This window comes from Notechis scutatus, chromosome 2 (assembly GCF_049901735.1).
Source record: "Notechis scutatus isolate UNSWTSFEM ecotype Mainland chromosome 2, rNotScu1.2, whole genome shotgun sequence".
In the NCBI taxonomy this organism is placed as follows: Eukaryota; Metazoa; Chordata; class Lepidosauria; order Squamata; family Elapidae; genus Notechis; species Notechis scutatus.
Window position 1 is genome coordinate 166,454,277 of NC_142010.1, and position 19,806 is coordinate 166,474,082.

Genomic DNA, 19,806 nt, shown 5'->3' on the forward strand with positions numbered 1-19,806 from the left:
TTGGAGGACCAGTGTGCAATCTTTATTACAAGGGGGGGAAATGATAGGAAGTACTCTGATAGTACACATGCCTTATTAATGCCGAGAGGCTGCTGACAATGATTTTTGGAGGACCAGGTGAACTTAAGCCATCCACAGACCATGAGATGCTGAAACCTTGAGGGGCAATGCTCCCATAAACACAAAGGCTTAGAAGCTATCTTTCTTTAATCTCTCTTTTTCTTTTAACTCTCTTTTTCTTTAATCTCTCTTTAAAGTGATATCTCATGCTGGATTATTATCCTCATCCCTATGTATCATTGATTTCTTATATTTGTACGGATTTACTCTCTATCTGTTTCCTACAGAAAGAGCTATCCAAGGATACATTTCTAGATGGAGGCTATTCTTTCTTTAAATAACTGGGTTAATTAGGTGTTTGGTTTGGTTTGTAAGAAAAACAGGTTATAGTAGTGATACAAAAAGATAATACTCGTCTTGCCATAAAATACTTGAGGCAGGACAACTGCCAAATAAAAAAGGATGCCTGAGCTGGGTGAAAAACCTGCAACTTAGTCTAAAGGAAAATAAATTAACTCTTTGGTCCATATCTTCAAATGTAACTCCTTGTGCAAAAAACCCTAACAAGGGAAGGGGGAGGTGATAGTGAAAAGGGGTTAAAATGGTTGACCCAGTGTACTTCAGGTCACAAAGACTGTGGCCTAATTCCCAATCTGGGATGTTAATCTGGATCAGGCTTCCTTACGTCTATTCTTTAGCAAGAAAAAAAAATAAGTGCCAGCTAATTCATTATTTAATCACATTGAATTTGACCTTTCCTTATGCAACTATTGTGTCTGAATTGACAGAGGCTTCATCATAGCGTTTTTGTTTAGCTTCGACTTGCTACATGAACCCATACATTCAGGTTTGTAGACTATGGGTTTAGGTTTTGGGGCAGTGCATAAAACAGGTCATTTCACAAGCCACAATTAAGATCTGGCTGTTCACTTGAATGTAACTAATAAAAAACCTATGAGCTCTCCTGCCAGTGACATACCTGCATAGTGCAAGGGTGCGTCCTTGTCCAGAGCGAAGAGTGGAGGGTTCAGTAGGACAGTGTTGTCATTCTCCATGACAATGCCTTGATACTCAGCTTCAATCCAAGGCTTGTGCTTGTTGGCTAAGAGCATTGGGAGTGCAAAAAGGACGATAAGCAACACAAAAATCAATATCCTCTGAGTTCTTATCCAATGACATTTATAATGCTTCTCATTATACCTCACTGGCAACAGTGATTCCTCTTAATTGTTTTCTCAAGTTGCATTTCATTCTGCCCCAGAATGAGCAGAGTAAACACTTGAAAAACTCAAACAATCCTGCCCCTGCCAATAACTTTAGCAACACAATTAAGGCTGCAAATTGTGCACAGTTCATTCAGGGAATGTGCATTGGGGCCAATATTCAGGAAGAACCGTTGCAGCATAACTGTACAGGTAGTCCTCGACTTACAACTGTTCATTTAGTGACCAAAGTTACAATGGCACTGAAAAAAGAGACTTATGACTTGTTTTTCACACTTACGACCATTGCAGGATCCTAACAGTCACATAATCAAAATGCTAGGCAACTGACTCATATTTATGATGATTGAAGTGCCCTGGAGATCACGTGATCACTTTTTTGTAACCTTTTGAGGAGCCAAGTCAGTGGGGAAACCCGATTCACTTAATCATCCTATTACTAAGTTAACAACTACAGTGATTCACTTAACTGTGGAAAGAAAGGTCGTAAAATGGGGGTGGGGGGAATCGCTTAACAAATGTCTTGCTTAGCAACAGCAATTTTGGGCTCAGTTGTAGCTGTAAGTCGAAGGCTACTTGTTGTAGTTAGATGGGGGGACTCAGAACGGGAGAGTCGACTCGTCAAATACGACCAGCAGTCCAAGATCAACATTCTGTGCCATACTTTTTAAGCATGTCATCTATCAGCAGGGGCTGAAGCAAATTAGGATTTCTCCCCCCCCCCCCAAAGCAACTCCAATAGGCGCTCAAATGCTCCTCAGGGACAATGGGCCTCTCTAGAAAGTAGCCCAGTGTTTGTGCTGACATTTAAGCTAATTCACAGGGTCTGGGTGAGGTTAAATGGAGAAGGAGGTCACACAATGCCACCCTGAGCGCCCCCTGCCCCCCCACCCCCGTGGAAAGGATTAGAAAAATGTATCATAATCCAGCCTAGAAAGGAGTGGTACATCCTGGTTACATCCTAAATCCTGCTGGTTTCCACTTGCCAGAGCAGAAAATATGGGGGATATTTACTGAGGCTTTTCAGCTCAGAGAATTGTGATAGATTGGAACAATGTCAATAGCAGATTTTCACTTGCAGAACAACGCTCAGTAGCTAAGGCCCCCTCCCTCTGGCAGGGTATCAAGAGAAGTATCAAGGGATTAGGAAGGTATTTTAATTCCTTAACGTGTTGCTTAAAGGGACAGACATTATTTTACAATAGCAGCTTTCTCTTTTATTTGTCTAGGATTTTTATAAAGAGCATTATGGCTATAAAGCAGAGAGACTGCCTAGGAATTAGCTGATGATTTTATATGGCTGTCACATCAGTCTTTAAAAACATATTTAATAATATTTATACAGCAAATGTTCAAGATTCAGAATGCAGATAATTTGAAAAATATCCTTGTATTTTCTTTAGTTTCATAGGGACAGGCGCTTACACACATATGCTTTCTGTCCAAATTGATTTTTTAAAGTATAATTCAAAAGACTAAAATTAATATAATAAGATTAGTATTGATGCCTAGGTAGAAATCATAATACTCAGTGTATTTCTACACAATATAAATCTTGTAACTTAAATCCTTTCTGATTGGTGAATCTCCAGAAATACGTACATTTTAATTCAGGGTTCAGATAAGACAAATACACAGAGTCAAATCAGAAGGGAGCTTAAAACATCACAATTTGTTTGCTCCGACATAGTATTTCTAAAAAGGGAGCTTTTGACAGACACCTTTAACAAATGAAAGCAGATATACATGTCCCAGTAAAATGTTGCAGGATACAATCTGGGTTGGGAAAGAATTTCCCCGAGGATGGGCTCCAGCACCAGCCTGAAAACTCGGGAGACTGAAGAGGAAATGAAGTTACTTATATTTAGTTTTCTTTCATCATGACAAGATTCACTTAAGGCTTCAAGCAAAAAGCGTATTTCCAACATTCCCATCTTAAGGGAACCCAATGGCTTGGGTCCTCTCATTTCTGCCCTCTCTACATTCTTCCACAGTCCTCGTGTCTACTGCTCTGTCTTGGCACATGCCATTTTCCTTCTGGCCTCACTTCATGGCCTGAAATGCTAATCTTGTTGGCTGGAGCCAGTCCAGACTCAACAGTGAGGCTGCAGCCAGCAGGAGGCTCCGAAAAATGTCACAAGCCCAGAAATAGCAAATTAATCTTCATCGCACAACCTCCAGGGCAGGGAAAATGGAAGATGGAGATGAGAGAGAAGGGGAGAAATAATGTTATAAATTAACACTCCTCCTAACTAACCAATCCCTAGTAAACTGGGTCTCTAGAATTAGATCATAGTGTCCTAGACAACCCCCGTCTCTCCACATTATATCCTCCAGGTAGAACTGTGTCCCATTCATTCATGATTGAGCAATCCTATGTCTACTTTAGGGACATTCAGAATTTAAGGACATTTTCCACAGGAGATTATTAGGAACTTTAGATAAAGCATCTGCCTGTGCAACAGAACCCCATCTCTGATTTGCCGCTGACATTAATGACCCTCAAACAGTTGGAGGTTAGTTCCATGAGAATATTTCAAGTGACATCATTAGAAATGACCCTGTAAGGTGAGCAAACCATCTGAGAAAAAGGACTTAAAGAGGTCAAAGTGGAGGCAGACATATTGGGCACAGGTGCTTTGACCATTCCCTGAAATTGCTATGTAAGAACATGGAGGGTTTATATGGATAATCTTCCTGTCGGGCTGGGTCAGTGTTTAGCATGAAGGAAATGCCATTTGGATTTTCCAGCTCAAGTACTTTGATGCATCTCATAGTACTCTATGCCAGTTTCAAGATTATTTGCTGCTCTTTTATCCTGGGTAATTTCTTGATGGGGCATTTTAGCCAGAAATGCAAGCAGATTCTTGCATGAGAAGTAAAGCCAAACTTTACTTTGTGATAGTAAATATCACAAAGTGTTTAGAATCAAGATTGTGGACCAGCAAGGACCATGTAGTCAAAAATATATTTTGTAGAGTATTAGAACACAGCATCACAAGCGCTGGTTAGAAAATGAAAATCTCTCACAGAACACAATATGTAACAGATTCTGTGGTAATAACTTCAAGGTAACAGTTGTGGCCATTAGCTCCAGTGGCTTTTGAACTGGTTTAGGCAAATCCATTCCTATCAGCAACCCATTATGCTAAACAGCAAAGAGATGGCCTAGGAAAACAGAGGTGGAGACAAAGAACAGGTGCAAAACATCATCTTCAGGTCCTGCCTGTCGGTCTCCAGAGGCTTCCAATTAGCCAGTTTGCAAAAGAGGTTGTGGGACTAGATGGTTTGATTCAGCCAAGAAGTTCTTTGGAAGCATTTATATTCATCAGATGGTGTCATAGCTGAATTGAAAAAATGCCTGGAAAGGGCTTCAGTTAGAGCCTTTCAAGCACTTTGCAACCAAAGCAAGACTGGAAGAATGAAAAATAACGTAAATCAGAACATGAGAGGTTTAAAAAAAAAATGCTATACTGCGGCAGAGGAATCTGAAGCTTTAGGGTTATGGGTATGAAAAGGCAGAAAGAATGTAAATCCATCTCACCAGATTGTTTTCAAACCTGCCATATTTAAACAAATAAATAATCCAGCCCAAGTTGCTCTTACAAGTACGTCTCTAAGGTATCTCACTTATATGACCTGCCCCTCTTTGGTACCCTTGTAAGACAAAGCTCTTGCCCCGCGGCCTTTGCTTCAAGCACAGAAAAGGGATGGTTGCAATGGAAGGACAGTGAGCTGGTGAAGGGGACTTCTTCACTGGTGAGGGAGACTTTAACGAGGATCACAAGGCCAAGTCAACCTCAGTGGTTACGTGCATTTAGAATCAGGGAGAGAAGGTTCCACTCCATCTGCAGAACCAACAAGCGCACTGAATCCTAATGCTGCTGCATTGCCCTCCCCCTCTCCGATGCCAATTTTTTTTAAGGAAGAAAGCGATGGTAATAGAAATCAAATGCCTTTTTCACACTCCTGTCTCCTTCCTTTGCTGCGGGCTGGTGCTGAACGATGACTCAACCTCCCCAAAATATGCAGGACCTTCAGCCCCTTCCTTTAGTTTCCATCCAATATTACTCTATTTCCCCAAGAACTCTTGTTCTTGCATTAAGACCTGTAAGCCCGGGTCAACCTAGCCATCTCTCTCATTATCAGGCACACAGATATATGTCCTGTGTTCGTGTTCAGAATACCGAAGCTATAAACACAATGGTTTCCGTCTCCTTTGCTTGAAATTCGTAGATTTTGCAATAATGAACTACACGGACTGGCAAAACCCACTAAGACCCTAAGGCTGCAAGGAAGAGAAGATGGCAACTAAGCCTAGAAACAGAGAGTGGGTAGCAAAGCAGCTCCATCACGTTTTGATCCTAAGAGACTAGGATACAGAAGGAGCCCTGGGAATTGCTGGGCGTGTGATAAACGCCAGGCAGAAAATGAACGTAGGGGAGAGATAAACAGGAGATGTAGAGGTGGGGTTGGTGTGCAATCCAAGGAAGCAAAGCAAGGAACAAGCGGTGAGGGGAGGGCTCTGATGCTACAGAAGGAAGCAAGTGAGAAGATCCAGAGGAGCAAAAGAGCAAAAGCAGAGAAGCGGCGGGCAGCCCCACGGTTAGCGCCAAGCCCTATTTCTCCACCCGCTCTCAGCATTCCCGGGGAATGGATGGGATGGGTTAGAAAGCAGGCAGGCAGGCAGAAGAGCTGCGCTCCAGCTTTGGCCAGATGGGAGAGGCACGGAGGGCGCTCAAAGAGCTTCCCAGCCACACACCCACCCAGCCCAGCCCAGCCCTCTCCTTGGGGAGTCCGGGCGCCTCGACTGGCTCACCTTTGTTGCCGAGGGCGCAGGAGACAAGGAGGAGGAGGAGGAGGAGGAGGCGAGGGGCGGAGGCGAGGGGCATCCCCCAGCCCATTTTAGAAAAGCCTTGAAAATACCGCTCGCTGTCCGGGATAGGCTTGGTGGCTTGGGCTCGTTCGCCGAAGGAGAGTGCCTTGGCGGCTGTCGCTACGATCTGCTCCCACCCAGACCCAGGGGTCGGCTGTCGAGGCACTGCCCGGGACGGGGCGCCAACTGGAGCTCCCGGACGCCTCCTTTCTCCGGTCCGGCCCAGCCCCTGTACTGCAGCATGATGTCAGCAGCGGCCGACGCTGATTGATGGGCCCTCGCAGCCAATACGAGGGGCGCCCCAGCCAGGTGCTGCAGGAGGGGGAGGGGACCAAGACTTAGGGGTAGGGAGGGCGTGGGAAGGCCAGAAGGGAGGTGGGGGGGTGGGTGAGCGCGGGCACGTGTGTGCACGCGAGCGCCTTGTCGCGTGCAGGCAAATAGACTAGGAACTTTAGAGGGACTTGCAGTTGGCAATGAAGGGTCTTTTTTTTTCCCCCTCCGCTTTCCCAACCCCGTTTTCCGTCTGATTTGCTAGCGGGGAGGTCGGGGGAGTCAGGGGAAAGAAACGCACGCCCAGTTCGTGCACCGCAAGTTGAAATCCAAAGGACGCTGCTGGAAGGAAGGTCTCGCTCCCTCCCTCGCTCCCACCCCCGCCCGGCGATCTACTCTAGATTGGGCTGGCCACAGAAGGAAGCATCTCTCTGCTTTAGGATCTGAGAGCGGCGTGAGAAAGTTCGCAGTCAGACCTCTAGGTGTCTGCAGCGATCTTGCTATGGTGGGGAGTGCGGAACAAATGTTGGTTCGCGCGTGAATGTTCCCAGCCGTGCGGTGTTGGCAGATGAAAGGGTAACTAACAGCCCACCCCCCGTGAAATAAACCCTCCTGCCTGTGATGATCCTTCTCACACAGATTCCCATTTGCAACCTAGTACGTTCCCTTCAACTGATAAACCAGATGTGCGTATCAGCCAGATTTCAGTTGGCTTTGGAGACGAGCCAGTCACTCAAAGGCAAAGAGTAATTTCCCTCAGGCATTTATAAGCCGGGATGACTGGAAGGGTTATTGAGATTTGGCTGTGAGTAATTCACAGAACTATTGTCTGCGGTAAGTTGCACCCCTGCGATTCATTCATACACAAATACACCAACGGATGTGCCATATGCATGTGTAAATCAGCCTGAAGAAGGTGCTGAGTTTGCTTGGTGGGAGGGGGGCCTGTTTTCTTGGGCAACCTAAAGTAGCTGTGATTTGACCGCGAGCAGAATAGTTTGCTCTTGGTTGTGAATTCAATACACAGAGCTGAGTCAGTCTCTTTTTTGCTTTCACTCCCGCACAGAAATACCTTTCCTAGGGTGTATTCGGGGGTTACCGTATAAATGCATGCGATGCCTTATAATGATGTTAAAAAGACAATGTATAAACGTGAGACAGGGAACTCAGAATGCTTTCCAAAAACGACGAAGAAATGTTCTGGTTTCTACTCCCGGTCTGGGAAGAGTGCTTTTCCCCTCTTGAGAACAACTTCTCTCACCATCCGTCTAGAAGTTAGCCACGAAGGTTTGCGGAGTTTTTGAGGACAGACTCGCCTAGAAAACTGGGAAGCCATTTTGATGTTTACAGGTGGCCAAGGCTGGACGGGGGCATCCCAAGTGAGCAGCCGCTTCTCCTCATCTCATGCCTGTCATTAAACTGTCATTAAACTCTATGGCCGCGTCTTCACAATGTGCAGATGTAGACTCAAGTCAGAAATTATTGAATTGGCTGGGATCACATATAGCACTATTGGTAACTGCACTGTCAGGGTTGCCCAACAGCAGGAGCGTCAAGGCAGACGATTATTTGGAAAGAGGAAGTGTGCAGAAGGCAACAGGAGTAACTGCGGGCACTCTACAGGGGACTATTGAAATAGTTAGAAATGTCTGCCTGCTAGAATAGTCTTCCAGTCGAGCTCAGCTCCTGGTGATTTCAAGGAAAGGCCAACTCAGCTTTCTTAGGAAGACAACCGAAACAGTTGTTGCCTTGACCGGGTTGCCGTTCAACGTACCCTTCTCCCGTAAACTTTGGGATTTACAAGTGGTCTCCTATCCACTTAGGAACCAGGCACGGAGCCTGATTAACTTGCACTTGGATAAAGAGAGGGGAGCGATTGGAGGTTTGCAAAGGTCGCCGTGTTTCTGTTGTTGTTTTTACCTGCCTCGTGGTTTTGTGTGATATAAAGAGGAGAAAAGGAGAATAGCAGAGAAGAAAAGGGTTCTGGCGCGGCTTCCCCCGCCCGCGCGGGCTGGAGCGGAGTGACTCTTAGGGCGGCGGGACTCGGCACTACATAAAAGGCCGAGGGAGGGCTGGGAAAGAAGTCCAAGTCGAGGCGGCGGACCCAGCAGCGCTCCGGGTGCGGGCTGTTTTCTGCTGTTTCAGCTGCCGCCGCCTCTCTTCTCCCCGTCTTTCCTTCCTTCTTTCTCTCCCTCCCTCCCTCCTTCCTTTCTGTGAGCCTTTCTCCCGCTGCCCATTTTCTTCGTCCTGTGCCTTCGTCGTCCTCTTGCGCTGCGATGCCTCCCAATCTCAGCGGCTACTACCGCTTCGTGTCTCAGGACAATATGGAGAATTATCTCCGCGCCTTGGGTAAGCGAACCTTTCTCTCTCTCTCTCTCTCTCTCTCGGTTTTGTTTTCCCGCCATTTTCCGGCCGCCCAATTGCTCCCGATTAGTTTTGCGATGTTGGTGATGAAGGCTGGCGGGACTGGGTGGCGCCCAGAGCGCTTTCTCGCGGCTCCACCTGGTTTCAGGGGAACCGCCAACCCTCGGATGGCCGTAATCTGGGCAGAGTTAAATTCCAGTATCTTTCTTTACTCCTAAAAGGTTAGGATAATCTCCTCTTTCTAGGACTTTTCTTGATGGCCCCAATCTAATCCACCTTGCCCGATTTCAGAAGGGCTAAGCCGAGATGCTCCTGGCCAGAAGTTGGATGGCAAAGCACCAGGGAGGAGCAGAGCTGACCTTGGCAAACCACTTCCACCTTATCATGAAAACTACTGGGATGAGTCTACACCATCACCAGGAGCAATGCTTGATTCATGGAAACCTTGCCCTTCCCAACAATTAATATCAATATCAATTTATATTATGAACCCACAGCTCATTGTGACTCCAAAGCAGGGGTCTCCAACCTTGGCAACTTTAAGCCTGGAGGACTTCAACTCCCAGCAAAGCTGGCTGGGGAATTCTGGGAGTTGAAGTCCTCCAGGCTTAAAGTTGCCAAGGTTGGAGACCCCTGCTTTAAAGGACCACAGCACTTTCCAATGCAACCTTACTGCTGTATTATAGGCGGGGAGAGAAATCTGCTTGGAGGCCTCCAATTAATTCCTGGCAGAAGTGAGATTTAAATGGGGATTTCCTGATTTGTAGCTCAGGGGTTTAGTCACTGCTCTGTTTTTTTAGGGCAGCTTGGTGAGAAAAGACAAGGCTGTTTAAACAATTGGGTTAAAAGAAGGGTCTTTGATTTAGATGTGTGTGTTTTTTACTATGTTTGCTGCCTTGGATTGTTGGAGGGAGGGAGGGAAGGTATGAATTAAAATGAGATTCTTGTTTTCATCTTCCTTTATTACTTGTCCCAAATGAGGAAGAACTGAGATAATGCATAGGGTGGGGGGGGGTGGGGGGAAATGGGTAGCAAGGATGTGGTTTCCATGCATTGTTACTTACAGTATTCTGATTGCCTTTGGGGTACGTAGACACTACCCTTCAACATTTATTTAACTTTAGTCCTTGTAATCTCCTGGTTAGATATCAATGTGGCCCTGAGGAAGCTGGTTTGTCTCCTGAAGCCAGACAAGGAGATCATCCACACGGATGACCATATGACTATTCGCACCTTAACTTCTCTGAGAAACTATGTCATGGACTTTGACCTTGGGGTTGAGTTTGAAGAGGATCTGGGGCCAGTAGATGGCCGCAAGTGCCAGGTAAGAGACAAAGCCTTTGGTGAAATGTAGGGAGAAATTGGGTCAGTGCCTTTTCATAAGAAAGAGCTTCTGGATAGAAGAAAAAACACATTGTTTACATTCAGATTCTTGATCCAGAGTTGAATTAGATCAACAAAGTTCTTCAGAGGCTGGTTTTCTGCCAATTTCCAAGCAAGCAAGAGAGAGTTAATTCACACATTGATTCAGTCTTATTTATGCAAATAATCCAATTTTATGAGTAGCCAGTTTACACCAGGACTTTAAAAACTATTCTTATGAGCAGTCTCTGTGATGATTGGAGAGTTTCCTGCTCCCAAGACCTATAAGTCTCTCATGATAAACTGCTCACATGATGAAATAATTTGAACAAATTTTTAATGCAAGCTAGAGCTTATCCATTATGTAAAATAAGCTCCATTTTAGCTGGCAAAGCTTGTGATTGGTAAAATGTATGTTGCAACAGAAACTTAATGACTCTTTCTTTCTGCAATACCAGGCAAGCAACAAACAAACACACAGGAAATTTATTAAAATCCTGATAACTCTGGATTGAATTCAGACTAATGCTGAGTAGTTTTGTAGGTAGAGCCAGGCACACTGCTACAGCTTAAGGAATGCATTAATTTATTTTGTGAATGAATCATTTCATTTTCATAAATGAAAGATGAATGAACTATTCATCAGCTAAGCCAACCTGATCTTCTTTAAAACACATTGGATTATAGTTCCCATTATTCTCAGCCAGTTTGCTTGGATTGGGCTAAGCACACTGTACTGCCTTAAAAAAACACTTTCTTGAAAGGAAGTTACAATGCAAGGGAAAGGACAGTGAATAACCCCGACATACATTTTAAGGTTTAGATAAAATATGTCAAGTATTTAAAGTGCTTGGATTTATTATGGCAATTTTCAACAACACTGGAAGCTAGCCAGGATTTCTTCAGATTGCTGACGGAGTTCAGAGAAAATGAATGGCAGACCTAAGAAACAAAATTTGGATTTTAAAAATGATTAACCCATATACTGTATGTGACTTTGAACCTTGGAAAAGTTAGCAGTGAGAATTGTTACTATGTCTATTCTTTTCTGGTTAAGAAAATACCCAGGTTTGGGTGTTTTCACGTCAGAAGAAAAAGTCTCAGTGTTAATGGGATAGGTTGCACATCACCTGTAACCCACATTCAGCACGTATTTCTCTTCCCATAGACCAGCCTTCCCCAGGCTAGGATCCCATAGCCCACCCAGAGGGTCTATAATTTAACTGCATTGCTGTGCTGGCTCTGAATGACAAAAGTTGGTCATTTCTCACTTCTGTAGAGCATCATGTTGGAGAAGAGATAATATTTTGTAGCTGTACCTAAACAAAATATTTTCATTGTAGCATGGATTTAGAGAGGGGTGTTGCTTTTGTTTTGTTTTGTTTTTTTGTTAAAGAATTGGGAAGAAATCCCTTGTCTTGGATTGGTCAAGATTAATTTATTTCAAAATTAATCTTAGGGATAGGATTAGGATTTCTCTCCCCTCCAGCTATCTGGAACAACGGCTTTCTTTTGCATTACAGGAAGCCCTAATTTTTTTCTTAACAGAGTGGCTCGGTTCTGGGGAAATCAACATGCTCTGAGGAGGGAAAATCACAACAGTTATGGAACACAAATGTTTAGAAGCTTAAATTCTGCCACGTACCTACTTTAGTCATGGAATAGAAAAGCCGCTTATTTGGGGTCTGCATCTATTGAGGTTAAGGCAGAATAGTTCTCATGGGGATTTGCACACATAAGATTTTTAGCCATCGCTTCACTTCCCATTTCTGTCTGTAACAAAATCAACAACGTGGTTAAGATAAGACTCTCTCCTAGTGTCCTGGATGGCTGCATTACCCAGAGCTGCTTTTATTTGAGGCATGTTCCAGCAGAAGGCTCTTTCCTATTTTAAGTGATGTCATTGCCCCTTTCTCTTTTCTCTCTCCCCACCCCCCCTTCCTCCCTCCTGCTGCTTTCAGACAACTGTTTACTGGGATGGAGATCAGCTGGTGTGTGAACAGAAAGGGGAGAAACAGAATCGGGGCTGGAGGCACTGGCTAGAAGGGGATCAACTGCATCTGGTAAGGAGGAGTGAGCAATTTTTCCCACTTCCGCCCCCATTTCCAAAAGCACAGAATGGGTCTTCTTCCCCAATCCCAGCTCAGAAAAACCAAGAAGTCGGCCAACTTCTGTGTGCTTTCTCAGGGAGGCAATGGCCTCTTGACAAAAACATCCTTCCCAAGAGTTCAAAAGTTCAGTCGGCTGAGCAAGGGAGCCACCCATTGTCCGCACTCTTCTTTGAAATTTGACCACGGCTCCTGGGGCACCAGGGAAGGAGAGGAAATCAAAGCAAAGCGTCCCCTGTGCCTGATGCTCAGAATTTTAGCCTTGGTGCTAGTAAACAACATGTTTTTTTTACAGCCGCCCTCAGGTAAGTGGTTCCAGTGGCAGTTTGGCAGACATGGGCTTTTCTGGTCTTTCTGAGCTGTGTCCTCTCTACGCAGTTCATGGCCTTTCCCTCTAGCACAGGCTGCTGTGTCAAGTATGTAGGGAATGCTGACATCTGGGCTGAATAAATACTCCGAAAACCTGGGGAAAAATTGAATTGTGATCATTGTGCAGAGAAAAAGTAGATTGCAGTACATTCTGAAAGATAGCCCGGTCTTACTGAAAAGTGTGCCACAAAATTTCCAGCAAATATAAAATGCCTTGAAAGTCAGGGGTGATTTGATGAGAGTGTGAGAAAACAGATTCTTGGTAGTGTAAGATAAACATCCCTCTCACCAGATCTCCCCATCCAATAACAATCTTAAACATTCTTTACTTAAAAGAACACTTAAGTAATGTTTCTGCATTTTTAAATAATAGCACACTATAGTGTACTTTATAATAATGCTAATTTAATTATGAAGCCATATCTTAAATAATGGAATATAAGACTAATAATAAGAGTACTAAATTAGGCATTCATCCCAAACCATATGGACAGAATACCCTAACTACAATTCTACGGTGTTCTTCAGCTCACTGGCACTCCCTTAAAGCTAGAAAGTTAGAAAAGAATAAATCCAACCACAACCAATTGCAGACAGCTAGAGAACAGCTAGGTGAAAATTCACTTGCACTTTTCAGCATGAAATAATGGATGTTTCCCCAGCCAGCCACTGGGGAATTCTGGGAGTTGAAGTCCTCACGTCTTAAAGTTGCTAAAGCTGAGAAGCACTCCTCTAATGATTCCAACTAAGAGGTGGAATTAAGTAATTTTAGACTCTGAACTTTGTGGTTTTGCCCCTTATCCATAGAGGAAAGCAAACTTGTGGAATATTATATGTCAGCTCTGGCAGGTATGGGCTTGCTCCGGAATTCTCTCCTGGTAACATTCCTTATTGAAACAAGCTGTTTCCGTACTATAGTACAAATTCTTGGATCATACATTCTGAAAGAAACAGTAAAGTACTTAAGACCTTTGATGGAGTGGGTACAAATCCACCTCAGAAGTTTTCCTTTGAAATTAAAGTGAATAGGCATGCATATGCTTACAAAAAAAATATTTTCTTCAATCAATGTTGAACTGCTTAACTTCTTGGTGGATTGTCTCTCCTGTTGATGGTGGTGGAGGGGCAACAGGTTTGCCTTATCTAGTTGAATCCAAAACCTGTAAGGTTTGACCAAGTAGCTACTTTCAAAAGCAAGTAGGAGCCTCAAGGAGGTGGAAACTTGGCACAAGACACATAAAACAGAAATGTCATTTGGTTGACTCTTTCCCCACGGCCCTGCTACCTTATTTTAGGATAGTTAGATTACTTTTGTAGATTTGAAAGCAGCCAGTTACTAAAAGTATCCACGACAAATCTTTTTGTAGGCCTTTGAAATTTGCCCAGTATCTGATACAACAGCCTTACGCTTCAAAATCTTTTTTTTTTTTTTGTGAATGTTTTTTTTTTGTGAATGAATATTTATGTTGAGCAATACAAGCCATTTTTGTAAACTCCTTTTTTCTGCTGAAATGTAGCTTGGGACATTGCTTTCAGCACTTCCCTTTATTATAGGCATAGAGAATTGTGTATCTGGAAAACTGTAAATTAATGAAGAAGGTTGTCTGTAGGTTTGGAAGGTGCAAAGTAGAGATGTTCGCACTGAGATTTCTGTCGTACTTCTATTGATGGCAATTGTTAGGAAAAACGGGCCTTCCGGAAATACCGGAAGTGCTAAAACAGGCCCGTTTTTTGCCCTCCTGAGGCTGCAGAGGCTTTCTTCGAGCCTCCGGGAGGGCGAAAATGGCCTCAAATGGGCTGAAAATCAGCTGGGAGGCACGCGCATGCGCAGTGCAGGTAAGGGGCGCGGGGCAGGGGTATTGCACATGCATGCGCGGGGGGGCGGGACGCATTGCATTGTGGGTGCTGGCACGCATGCGTGCGCGCTTTTGGCACACCACAACAAAAAGTAACGCCATCACTGCTCAAGCATAACTGTATTTCCTGCTTCTTGACTGACCTTTTCTCTTCTAGCGCATGACAGCAGAGAATGAGGTTTGTGTCCAGGTTTTCCAGAAAGTGAAGTGACCTCAAACATAGTGCCTACCTGGTGTGATGTGCCAACTTCCGTTCTGGTATTGGGGACCAAACCAGACGCAGAATTAAGCAAACTATTCATATCTTTTCCTAACCTTTCATCTTTGGATTAAAAGAATACAGATGACCAAATCTGTGCATTTTTTTTTATTGATGGCTGAGACATGTAAGCAATATGGTTCCAATCATCTTCTTGCTTTTCAGATTAAAACTTCCATCTTAACTATTTCTCTCTGAAGTGGTAGACTGTATTTTGACTGCATCATTATAATTTGGAGTGGTGGGGCCTCATGCAGCTAATTTATTTATCCAAACTCAAACATCTTGCAATGCAGTTTGCAGTTTGATCATCTTAAGAATATGGGTTCTCCTGACAGTACAAAAAAAATCTTTGCATATATATTGTTACAGAGCCATACTTAGTGCTGGGATAAGACAGCATCCCACATAAATGTGGCCAAGTAAGTGATAATTTCTTTGCATCAGGAAAAAAAAATAGCAAGAAAACATACGCTGGCAACCAAACTCTTCTATAGGTGAGGAGGGCTTCGTTGCAGAAACTAAACGACTTTGTTTATGGATTAGAGAAATCAATCAAGCATTGTCAAAAAGGAAATTGGAACTTTAGGAAAGAGAAATCCTTTCAGAATAAGAGTTCTGGCATCCTAAGCAGGAGAAGGAAGTGATTTATCACATCAAATTCTCTGCCTGAGAACTTTGGTAAGAGGAGATTGTTAAATAATGAGCGGAGCCATGAAATCCCTTCACTTTAGGAAGGAAATAGAGAAACACTGATGCTCGATAAATCAGAGAAGAATAGCACAATGCTACTCTGGAAGCTTCTTAAAGGTTTGCTTTGACCAGGAGCAGAAATTTTGCACATTGGCTGAAGGGAAGCTGAAGCTTAGCATTTGGCATATTAGATTTGCTTCTTGCCGAAGTATGGCTCTGTGGTTTTCAAGAAGTGTGTTCCTTGCTGCTGATTTCAGTACTGACTGATCATATTCAAATGACTCTGTACATCCCAGTCATTGCCTTGACTCCATTGGTCCTGCTTGGCCCGTCTCACTTGAGTTCTTTGAAATAAAAGTTACTTCAAGCAAATCATTCAGCAGTATTTTCCAAAAAGTCAAAATGGTGGTTGCAGTGGTGTGATCAAAGCCCTGCTTTGTTTTTATAAGCATCGTACAGATGGCACATAAAAACAGTTTGGGATTGGCTTGTACTATGGTGGCCATTATTTTTTTAACCGCATTCTGCAGACATCCCTGACTTTATTCCAGGCACTAACATTTGGTAATTCTGCTTCCTTTTTTCTGTAATTGTTGAATCTACTTGTACAAATACATCTACATTTACCAGATCTCCTGCCACATATAGATCATGCACCCCCATCCACGATGATACACTCCCCTTTTCCCTCAACTCATATAAACCACAAAGAAGAATCCCATGCTAGTAAATATGAATAATTCAGAAACTCTGTGGAGGAACAAAAGACATTCGTCTTCATCTCCATAAATGATTTAGATGGGGGAGTAGAAGGGGAACTCATCAAATTTGCAGAGGACACTAAGCTGGGGGAAATTGCCAACATTTTAGATGATAGGCCCAAGATTCAGAAGGACTTTGACAGACTTAAACACTGGGCCTAACTCAACAAAATGCAATTAAGAGCTGAGAAAAATAAGGTCCAAAACCCTACACATAGGCCAAAATCAAATGCACAGTTACAGAATAGGTGGTACCTGCCTCAACAATAGCTACCATGAGAGGGATGTAGGTGTTCTAAGTGACTGCCACTTAAGTATGAGCCAGCAGTGTGCTGCAGCTGCCAGACTAATAATGCAATACTAGGTTGCATCAACAGAGGGATAGTATCAAAATCATATGAAGTGATAGTACCACTTCATACTGCATTGGCAAGATCACACTTGGAATACTGTGTCCAATTCTGGTCACCACAATAGGAAAAAAATGTTGAGAATCTAGAAAACCTAGAGAAGAGCAACAAAGGTTATAAGGGCCCTGAACAATTGAGGGGACATCCAATCTGATGAAAAGAAGGATTGTGTGTGATGTGATAGCAGTCATCCAAGACCTGATGGGCTATTCCAAAGAAGAAGGGGTCTGGCTAATCTCCAAAGCACCCGAGGGCAGGAAAAGAAGTAATGGGTGGAAGATCATTAAAGAGAGATTCAGCCTAGAACTACGAAGAAATTTCTTGACAGAACAATTAATCAGGAAAACTATCAGATCTGCCTCCATTCAAATCTTAAGAAAAACCCCAATTCCATAGGTTTAGAGAGAAGGTACTTTTACTAAGAATGAACAGATAGCGGCAAAATCAAAGTAACCCCCAAATCTCTCCCCACAGGGTCTAGCCCATAAAGGTCAATCAGCATCCAATATGATGTTGTGGGAAACCTTTTCAGCAGATGTTGGATGCCTCTGTCTGGAGGCCCAGGACGGTTGGCCTTGGAAAAGTTCAAACACCTCCACTAGCAATCCTCTCTTCCAATTCTCATGGGAACACTTCAAACCAGCTCACTTCCACACCCCAAATGCCAAAACCCCTCTCCCCATTTCCATGGCAGCCGAAGGCAAGCAAATTGCAAATCACATTTTGGAGATCCGGCTGACAAAAGCAGCTTACCTGTGGAAGTTGTGGGTCTCCATCACTGGAGGTTTTCAAGAAGACATATTTTCGGAATGATATAGGGTCTCCTTCTGGAGCAGTGGGTTGGGCTAAAAGACCTCCAAGGTTCTTTCCACCCTATTATTCTATGTTCTATGATAATATTGGATGTAACACAGTCACTTTCTGTGACGCTTGTGAGATGGGCGGTCATGAAAATTTTATTAATAAATATTTCAGAAGCAGAAGGGAGGCTGAAAAATAATTCTAATGATCAGAAAAAGAGGTCAGTCCCATACATCATATGGTTAAAAATAAACATCTATTAATCACGTATGAAAAATTGGTTACCCTAAATTTAAAGAGTGGTTTTAAAGATGAAGTTTTGTTTCACCATAAAATAAGGTCGCAAGATCCTATTTTTACAAGCACCTGAGGTGAACTTGAATTTTTGTTTTGTTTTAACTCAGAATTGCTTACGATATTCAAAATATAGAACCTTTTCCGCAAAGCAACTATATTTGATGCTGTACAACTCTTAAGACAGCAACTTTTTCAGGCTGAGGGATGCACTTTGTACTTTGAGTGGCATACCCTTAAAACATATTGTGAGAACAAAGAAACAAGTGGGGCCAAGATAAAAACTAATTTTTTATACTTTTATTCAACTCTGAATGAGATTAATCACAGTTGCACAGGGGCTAGTCCTATATTTAATCACAGTTTTCTTTAAGACATTCAGTGCTACTAATTTGTAGTAAGGTTGGGGGGGGGAGGCCCTTGGGACTACAAGTTTCTTTTGCATCTTTGAAAATGAGTTCATGTTCATCTTCTCTCCATTTTTGCTACTCTGAGCAAGGGTTCTTCCAAATCTGTGGCTCTTTTGAAATTGAACACATTGGCTGACATGTCCTACTTCTCCTCTGCTATCTCCAGCTCAGGTTTCTCCCAGCCAGGCATACAGATAAGCCCAGGAACAGTGCTACGTTAGCAAGAAACCCAGCATGCTCATGTCACTTTCAAGATTCATAGATAATACACTTTATCACCAATGCTCGTTTCCAGTACCATTTGTGGCTGCTCAGCAAAAAGAGTCTATCTGTTGTACTCATCCGTGTAACAGATTAGTGAATACTTTGCAAACCAATAGACATATAATAAATGGACATAAATTTGTGAGCTGTGTGAGTTGATTGGGAGTTGATTTGTGAGCTGTGTGAGTTGATTGGGGGATGCTTTAAATATCTTTGCCTCTGGCTTATTGTTTCTCTTCTTGCACTGTTTATAAATTCATGAAGCATTGGAAGTAGAGGAGCTATAAATTAGAATGAGAGCCATGATTACAAGGAAGGAGCTAAAAATGCTGATCTGCTGATATTCTTTACTACTTATTTACCTGGGATAAGTTATGATTTGTTGTCCCTGAGCAAAATGCTCAAGCATTTGGTTTGTAAGGTTGAGAACAATAAAGGGAAAAGGCACAGGGGCCATGAAGGATGCTTGTCATCATCATCATCTTCATTTAACAACCCCATAATCCCTTGCGTGGTGGACTCTGAGCAACTGAATGGAGCTAGCAGAGCTAGAGTTTTAATGGCCAGATGCCCTTCCTGTCACCAATACGGAGTTTTGTTCAGCAGGTATATTCTCAGTGTGCCAAGAGAGAGAAATGTCTGCCTCTACCTAGGATTGAACTCACAGACTCCTGGTTGTGAGGTGAGAGCCCCACCTCTAGGCCACCACACCACTCTGAAGGATGCTTGTCACATGTTTTAATTGTTCAGGTAGTCTCCATTTAGTGACTGCCTCATACAGCAACTGTTTGCACTTACGATGGTGATGATAAAGTAACTTTGAGATCAATCCCCATATTTACAACCTTTAGCTGAGGTGACACAGTGGTTAGAATGCAGTACTGCAGGCTACTTCTGCTGACTGCCAGCTGCCAGCAGTTTGGCAGTTTGAGTCCCACCGGCTCAAGATTGACTCAGCCTTCCCTCCTTCTGAGGTCGGAAAAATGAGGACCCAGATTGTTGGAGGAAATATGCTGACACTGTAAACCACTTAGAAAGGGCTATAAGGTACTATGAAGCAGTATATAAGTGCTATTGCTATTATGGGTTGGAAAGCAAAGCAAAGCTGAAGTAAGATCATAAACATAACCATGGTTTCACTTAGCAATTGCTTCATTTAATGATTGAGTTGCAGATCACAATTGGGGTCACTAGACAAGGGCTTCCTATGATATATCAGGGCTCAGATATAGCCAAAAGGTGACACACTCAGCTGAGGACTAAGAGAGAGGAATGGCTGGCAGAGAGGCCTTATAATTGTGTCACAAGTCATTTTACAATGAGGCAAGAAAAAGCTAGCCATTCGGACAACTTATAATTGTGTCACAAGTCATTTTACAATGAGGCAAGAAAGAGCTAGCCATTCGGACAACACTATTACTACTAT

At 43.3% G+C, this 19,806-nt stretch overlaps 2 protein-coding genes across 4 annotated transcripts in view; one reads left to right on the forward strand and one right to left on the reverse strand.

Moving 5' to 3' along the window:
* The window catches only part of CLSTN3 (calsyntenin 3), a 42,201-nt gene extending 35,810 nt beyond the window's left edge, over positions 1-6,391 (reverse strand). The window contains exons 1-2 of one of the 2 annotated variants that reach the window (XM_087957306.1): positions 6,103-6,391; positions 1,040-1,162 (exon numbers count right to left, since the gene is read on the reverse strand). In XM_087957306.1, coding sequence (XP_087813432.1) covers positions 1,040-1,162; positions 6,103-6,187 — 208 coding nt within the window. In that variant the 5' untranslated portion in view covers positions 6,188-6,391. The remainder of the gene's footprint in view (positions 1-1,039; positions 1,163-6,102) is intronic. The other variant, XM_087957305.1, reaches the window with a different exon arrangement.
* Positions 6,392-7,984: 1,593 nt separating this feature from the next.
* RBP5 (retinol binding protein 5) lies at positions 7,985-14,840 on the forward strand. Of its 2 annotated transcripts, none has more exons than XM_026675401.2 (4): positions 7,985-8,321; positions 9,939-10,117; positions 12,117-12,218; positions 14,646-14,840. In XM_026675401.2, the coding sequence occupies exons 2-4, from the start codon at positions 10,013-10,015 to the stop codon at positions 14,697-14,699; spliced, it is 261 nt and encodes an 86-aa protein (XP_026531186.1). In that variant the 5' UTR covers positions 7,985-8,321; positions 9,939-10,012; the 3' UTR covers positions 14,700-14,840. The 2 variants fall into 2 exon arrangements, with proteins under 2 accessions (XP_026531186.1, XP_026531185.1); XM_026675400.2 differs by having other exon boundaries at positions 8,002-8,778.
* The last annotated feature ends 4,966 nt before the right edge of the window (positions 14,841-19,806 follow it).

What these genes read in the sequence shown, in the direction of transcription:
- RBP5 (XM_026675400.2), top strand. Translation starts at nt 8,706, where the DNA reads ATGCCTCCCAATCTCAGCGGCTACTACCGCTTCGTGTCTCAGGACAAT. An exon ending in GAATTATCTCCGCGCCTTGG is followed by an intron (nt 8,779 to 9,938) that starts GTAAGCGAACCT and finishes TCTCCTGGTTAG; the next exon opens with ATATCAATGTGGCCCTGAGG. An exon ending in TAGATGGCCGCAAGTGCCAG is followed by an intron (nt 10,118 to 12,116) that starts GTAAGAGACAAA and finishes TGCTGCTTTCAG; the next exon opens with ACAACTGTTTACTGGGATGG.